Genomic DNA, 6,144 nt, shown 5'->3' with positions numbered 1-6,144 from the left:
CGTGCCCTAACTTCTAATGCCGTGAGATACATAGAATATGAAATGAGTGGGCATCTAGGTACTGGACGGCCTGAGGATAGAAAATCCTCTTCATAGAGTCTCTGTCTATATTTTGGGATAATGTGGCTGGCTGCCTCGAGACCTTCTCCCCAGTTCTTTCAGTATTTGCAGTAGTAATGAGGAACTCAACTGAAGTTTTTCAGGGAAAATGTCAGGCACTCATGCATCTCTTGTTCCTCCCTGTTTTGGTTTTAAACCTGATGTGTGTGAACTTTAACTATATTGTCCCTCCCCCACCTAAAGTCCCCCTCACTTCTCTCTTTGTCACTCAAACACAGCCTGTGAAGAGTTTAAAATGTAAAGGTCAGTGTCAGAAGAAAGGAAATACACCAATCATTCCTCTCTAAACATGAACCTCAGGTGTTTCTTTGGTTAAATTATTCGTTTGCTTCCCTGTGCTTCATTGTACTGCTCAGGTTTCTCCCTTAAGGGTTAGTATAACATTTACTGTGCATTTTTTGTTTATATTCAAGAGAAAAAAATTCACATAAGAGAGATGTTTATGGATGCTATGGCTCTAACCAAAAACTGTTAAACTCACCTGCTTATGTTTGAGCTATGTTCTTAACATCTGTACGCTAGGACATGAAATTTACGTGTTGTTGCATCATTTGCAGTCCGTACCAAATGTGGAGGCCGGGGGCCAAATTAGTCTGCAGTTTATCCCACCAAAAGTAAAATCAATGAACAGAAAATTATTACTATTTTTGCTATGATATATTGCTGTTAAAAGATAATAATAATCATGTAAAATCATTTTTAAAAAATACATGCCACTTTTTAAACTCCTTTTGAATTTTTTTTTTTGTGATGTAAAAATGCTCCCCAATAATTAATTTTAATAATTTGATCAGGCAGCAGAGGGACGCACTGTGCAAGACTTCACTCTGGTGTGAGTTAAGAAAAAAGAAAGGCAAAAAAAAAAAAAGGCAGAGAAAGTGAAGCCCAAACAAAATGCATTTTACACAACAAACAAAGGATGTGTTTGCCTCTGGCTGTCCGAGGGACAACATGTGGGCACCCCTACCTCAGAGCACAGATACACACTTGTACATGTATGCCAAATTCCATGCTGTTCTGGTGTTGTTGTTTTTTTTTTTTTTGTATATGAATCAACTTGCATCTGTTTATTTTGAAACCAGACATTAATGTTCATGCATCCTGATGTGCATCTGCTCTCTGCTTTTGTTGTATTAGCGGGGGGTACAGTAAGGAAGACAAGTACAAGACTTATCTCTGTCACACAGTGTCTGGCCGAGCCTTCCCACTGCTGGTTTATCTGCACTGACACACACCCTCTCACTGGGGAAGTGTCACTCCCCCCCTCCCCCATCCCCCCACCCCCTCCTTCTACTACTTCATTCCTGCTGACTCCCTGCTCGCCCTCTCCCCTCTTGTCTCTTTCTCACCCCTCTCTGGATGCTTCCAGTTATGGAGCAGACGACAGTCACACACCAGTAAGTCCTTTTTTGTGTCTACCAGTATACGCAGTGATGATTGAATTACCACCAATATTGTGCTGCTTTGCGTGCGCCCCCAATCTTTGTTCTTTTTATGTCGCTATGATTACTGATAAAATACATCAAAAGTGGAGCAGGCGTCACTCTTGCACTCCATGCTAATTTGAAACTTACTTTGGATTTGCCATCTGTGGAGTCTCAGGGACACCTTCAGTTTCTTGTAGGCAGGTGCGTAGGAGGAAATGTTCCAATATTCATGAGAAAAGAGAATTCTTACACTTTTATTGACTGTGTGTGACAATTATAAGCCTAAGTCAGATTACTGCCATAATAAAAAGTGATTTTCACACGGTATTTCAGCAGTGGAGGCATATTATTGGTGTGTTAGATTAGTGTAATTGTATTGATGTGCCGCTATAAAAAACATAGAGAAGACCAGCTGAGTACAAAACATGCTGGTAGGAAAATTAAATCACCAAATGAATGAAATTAATTAAGTTGCAGCTGGCATGAGTATCGAGAGACTAATTGATTAATCTGAGTCTATTTATTTTAACTATAACACAGCAGTAGAGTATCAGCAGCATGTTGAGAATGATGTGAATTCATCTAAAGATAGATTCATTATAAATCTAGACCAGGTCTGTCAGTCTTCAACGCCTCAGCATCAAAGTTTCATGAAGAGGAAGTTGAAGGCTTCACCACAGGAAGTGAAGATAACTGGAGGTCAGACAGCAACCCTGCAGTGAAAGGTCCCGTACTTACACAACCTGGCCTCGGCGTCACCACGACAACCATTACCACCATCACACAGACAGGGGGAGACTGGAGCACTGGCCTGTTTGACATCTGTGGGGACAAGACGACATGTAACATCAGCACACAGCCACAAATTGAACTTTTAAATGATTGTTTTTGTAAACCTGATAACTAATCTTCATTATGTGCCTGACACAAACTGTCTAATGGGACCTGAATGAGCTTCGACTGATTTGTGTGGAGGTGGAATAATTACTTTCTGTCACAAACACACTTTGTGCTTGCAGGTATTCTTGGTACGCTGGTGCCTTGCTGTTTAGACCTGAGTTTAGCTCACCAGTACGGTGAGTGTCTCTGCATGCCTCTCCTACCGGGATCCACCTTTGCCATGAGAGTTGGAATCAGGGAGAGGTACAAGATACGAGTGAGTGTGCGGAGAAAAACGCATTCGTTAATGGGAGGAAGGGAGTTGATGTTTAGTGTCGAATTTGCTGAAAATGTCCAAAAAAAGACAACAAAAGGTAACAGAAAGATGTTCTTGAACCGATTGAAGCACACGGATGATTTGGATTTCTCTGGCTCAACGGTCAGAATCAGTATCGGTGTTACTGGGAAGTAGTTCACCAGTAGTTTTGAGTTTGAACACAGACATAGATGCATAGATGCAAATGAGTAGAGTTGGGAAATATTAGCGGGAACACACCGGGGCCATTAGCATCAACACTCATCTTATTTGGGTTCATATTTCATAGAAACATCATTGATATTTTCCTTGTTTGTCTAAAAATATGTCACACATTTATGGCAGTCATGAAACAGCATTTGGAGACATTCCAAACATTCTTGTGTCATGTAACAGAGATAAAAAGGCTGTGACTGTATTTTGGTGACAACGTTGTGTTTTATTTTAGTTTTACCATTATTTTCTTTACTAAAATTCACATGCAGCACCAGCTGTTGCTTATTAATACTAACGCTAATACTAATGAATCAGTCTGAGGGAATGTATGCATACATACAACATATCTGAGTGGATATGGATCATGTGGACCTTTGACAATATGACACAACCACTGATGACCAGTGGATTGAGTATTAAGCCTTATTAGTGAGGAATTAGCACAATTAAATTGTTGCTAATTATTAGTTAGATATGATGACTGTGCGTGCTGTAGTGGTTGTAGCTTGAAATGACTGAAATAGATTTGTTCCTCGGCATCTCGGCTGTCTAAGAAATTTTAAAAACTGCAACAAATGGAAAACCAAATATTCTTCAATAGTTGTGGCGATGTGCACTGAATATTGATGTTTTTCCTCTCATGTATGTGTGCCTCTGCTGTACTGTGCGCCTGCACTGGCGTGTGTGTGTGTGTATGTGTGTGTGCGTGTGTATATTTCTACCCAGGGTAGCGTGTGTGAGGACTGGACCACGGTATACTGCTGTTACTCTCTGGCTGTATGTCAGATGATAAGAGAAATGAAGAGGAGGACAATGACTCAAACATATCATGTGTCTACTGCCCTCAATTGCTCCTGAAGAGACAGTAAATGAGACCTGTCCCTTAACATTTCAGACACCAGTGAGAATCAACTCAGCTCCCTGGTATGAGAAGCATGAGGAATCAATACTATAAGGTTTGAACTTACTATTGAACGTCCCTGAAGAGGCCTTGGTTAATAATTCAAGCCTATCCGACATCATTCAATGAGGACTGGAAGGGAGGATGAGAAAGAACCAGAGCTGTAAAGTCTGAAAACAGCTTAACTCTGTCTGCGAGGTTGATGGTTTCTGCAGATGGACTTCTGTTGAGAAAATACGTTATGAATAAACTTGGTATTAATATTCTGGTCATCAGTTTCGTTCGTGGTTAAAAAAAACAACAACCCAAAAACAAACAGATGGCACATAGTTATTTGGTTGCAGTCGCTGTCACTGTCAGCAGCAGAACCAAACATCTGGTGTAGATCTCGGACAGACAACAGAAACTTTCACAGTCCAGCAAACTTTCTAAATATGTTCAAGCATTAAGGCTGTGGTGTGTGTACCATTGAGAGTACTTGATAGTACTGCAAAGAGTACAAGAGGTTTAAAAAAAACAAACAAAACAACCTTGGTGCTCTTGTTTTATCAAAAGAAACAAGAAAAATAAAGGGGGTTATTAGCTGAGGAAATTACTAAAATGGGCTACACAAGCCTGGAATGTGTATGAAGCACTACATCAATACATCTGTATGAACCACTACATCAATACATCTGTATGAACCACTACATCAATACATCTATAAGAACCACTACATCAATACATCTGTATGAACCACTACATCAATACATCTATAAGAACCACTACATCAATACATCTGTATGAACCATTACATCGATACATCTGTATGAAGCACTACATCAATACATCTGTATGAACCATTACATCAATACATCTGTATGAAGCACTACATCAATACATCTGTATGAACCACTACATCAATACATCTGTATGAAGCACTACATCGATACATCTGTATGAACCACTACATCGATACATCTGTATGAACCACTACATCAATACATCTATAAGAACCACTACATCAATACATCTGTATGAACCATTACATCGATACATCTGTATGAAGCACTACATCAATACATCTATAAGAACCACTACATCAATACATCTGTATGAACCATTACATCAATACATCTGTATGAACCACTACATCAATACATCTGTATGAACCACTACATCAATACATCTGTATGAACCACTACATCAATACATCTGTATGAACCACTACATCAATACATCTATATAAACCCTACATCAATACATCTGTATGAACCACTACATCAATACATCTGTATGAACCACTCCATCAATACATCTATATAAACCCTACATCAATACATCTGTATGAACCACTACATCAATACATCTGTATGAACCACTACATCAATACATCTATATAAACCCTACATCAATACATCTGTATGAACCCCTACATCAATACATCTGTATGAACCACTACATCAATACATCTGTATGAACCACTCCATCAATACATCTATATAAACCCTACATCAATACATCTATATAAACCCTACATCAATACATCTGTATGAACCATTACATCGATACAGCTGTATGAACCACTCCATCAATACATCTATATAAACCCTACATCAATACATCTGTATGAACCACTACATCAGTACATCTATATAAACCCTACATCAATACATCTGTATGAACCACTACATCAGTACATCTACAACTGAAAGTTACAGGGAGTTCCAGATATCAGGGCCTTATTTTCCCGAGAAGTCAAGCAGAAACATATCTTGTATCCCATTTATTTAGTCACCTAAATCAAAAGGAACTGCTTCAGATAACTTTTTTCAAAAATCCATTCATTTTCTACTGCTTATTCTGTTAAGGGTCGCTGGGGGCTGGGGCCTATCCCAGCTGCTTTCAGGCGAGAGGTGGGGTTCACCCTGGATGGGTCACCAGTCCATCACAGGGCCAACACATAGAGACAGACAACCATTCACACTCACAGTCACACCTACGGTCAATTTAGAGTATCAATCAGCCTCATCCCCTCTTGAAGTCTTTGGACTGTGGAGGAAGCTGGAGTACCAGAGAGAACCCACACAGGAACAGGGAGAACATGGAGACTCCACACAGAAAGAGCCCACGCTGGAGCCTGGGCTTGAACCCAGAACCTTCTTGCTGTGAGGCGACAGTGCTGACCACTGCACCACCGTGCCACCCGATTTCAAAAGTCATGGATGAATATTTAGTTGATTTCAACATGAATAAAAAACATATTTGAATAGGAACCGTCCAGATTTATTTGAGCCAGAGTGTAC

General features: G+C 39.8%; 1 protein-coding gene across 3 annotated transcripts; it reads left to right on the top strand.

The window, feature by feature from the left end:
• The first annotated feature begins 1,413 nt into the window (after positions 1 to 1,413).
• On the top strand, positions 1,414 to 4,133 carry plac8l1 (PLAC8 like 1). 3 transcript variants are annotated; one of them, XM_086226610.1, is made up of 4 exons: positions 1,414 to 1,517; positions 2,157 to 2,389; positions 2,567 to 2,703; positions 3,854 to 4,133. In XM_086226610.1, exons 1-4 carry the CDS (start codon positions 1,480 to 1,482, stop codon positions 3,911 to 3,913), a joined length of 468 nt encoding a protein of 155 aa, XP_086082736.1. In that variant the 5' UTR covers positions 1,414 to 1,479; the 3' UTR covers positions 3,914 to 4,133. The 3 variants fall into 3 exon arrangements, with proteins under 3 accessions (XP_086082736.1, XP_086082735.1, XP_086082734.1); XM_086226609.1 differs by having other exon boundaries at positions 3,685 to 4,131; XM_086226608.1 differs by lacking the exon at positions 3,854 to 4,133 and having other exon boundaries at positions 2,567 to 3,678.
• The last annotated feature ends 2,011 nt before the right edge of the window (positions 4,134 to 6,144 follow it).

The sequence above is a fragment of the Aulostomus chinensis genome, chromosome 15 (assembly GCF_037954235.1).
Source record: "Aulostomus chinensis isolate RoL2024-O1b breed Wild chromosome 15, RoL_Achi_v1.0, whole genome shotgun sequence".
Classification (NCBI taxonomy): domain Eukaryota; kingdom Metazoa; phylum Chordata; class Actinopteri; order Syngnathiformes; family Aulostomidae; genus Aulostomus; species Aulostomus chinensis.
This window is presented reverse-complemented; position numbering and strand designations above follow the sequence as displayed.

Coding starts and splice junctions, on each gene's coding strand:
- plac8l1 (XM_086226608.1), top strand. CDS start 1,480: ATGCTTCCAGTTATGGAGCAGACGACAGTCACACACCA. Junction 1,518..2,156: donor CAGACGACAGTCACACACCA/GTAAGTCCTTTT, acceptor TTATAAATCTAG/ACCAGGTCTGTCAGTCTTCA. Junction 2,390..2,566: donor CTGTGGGGACAAGACGACAT/GTAACATCAGCA, acceptor TTGTGCTTGCAG/GTATTCTTGGTACGCTGGTG.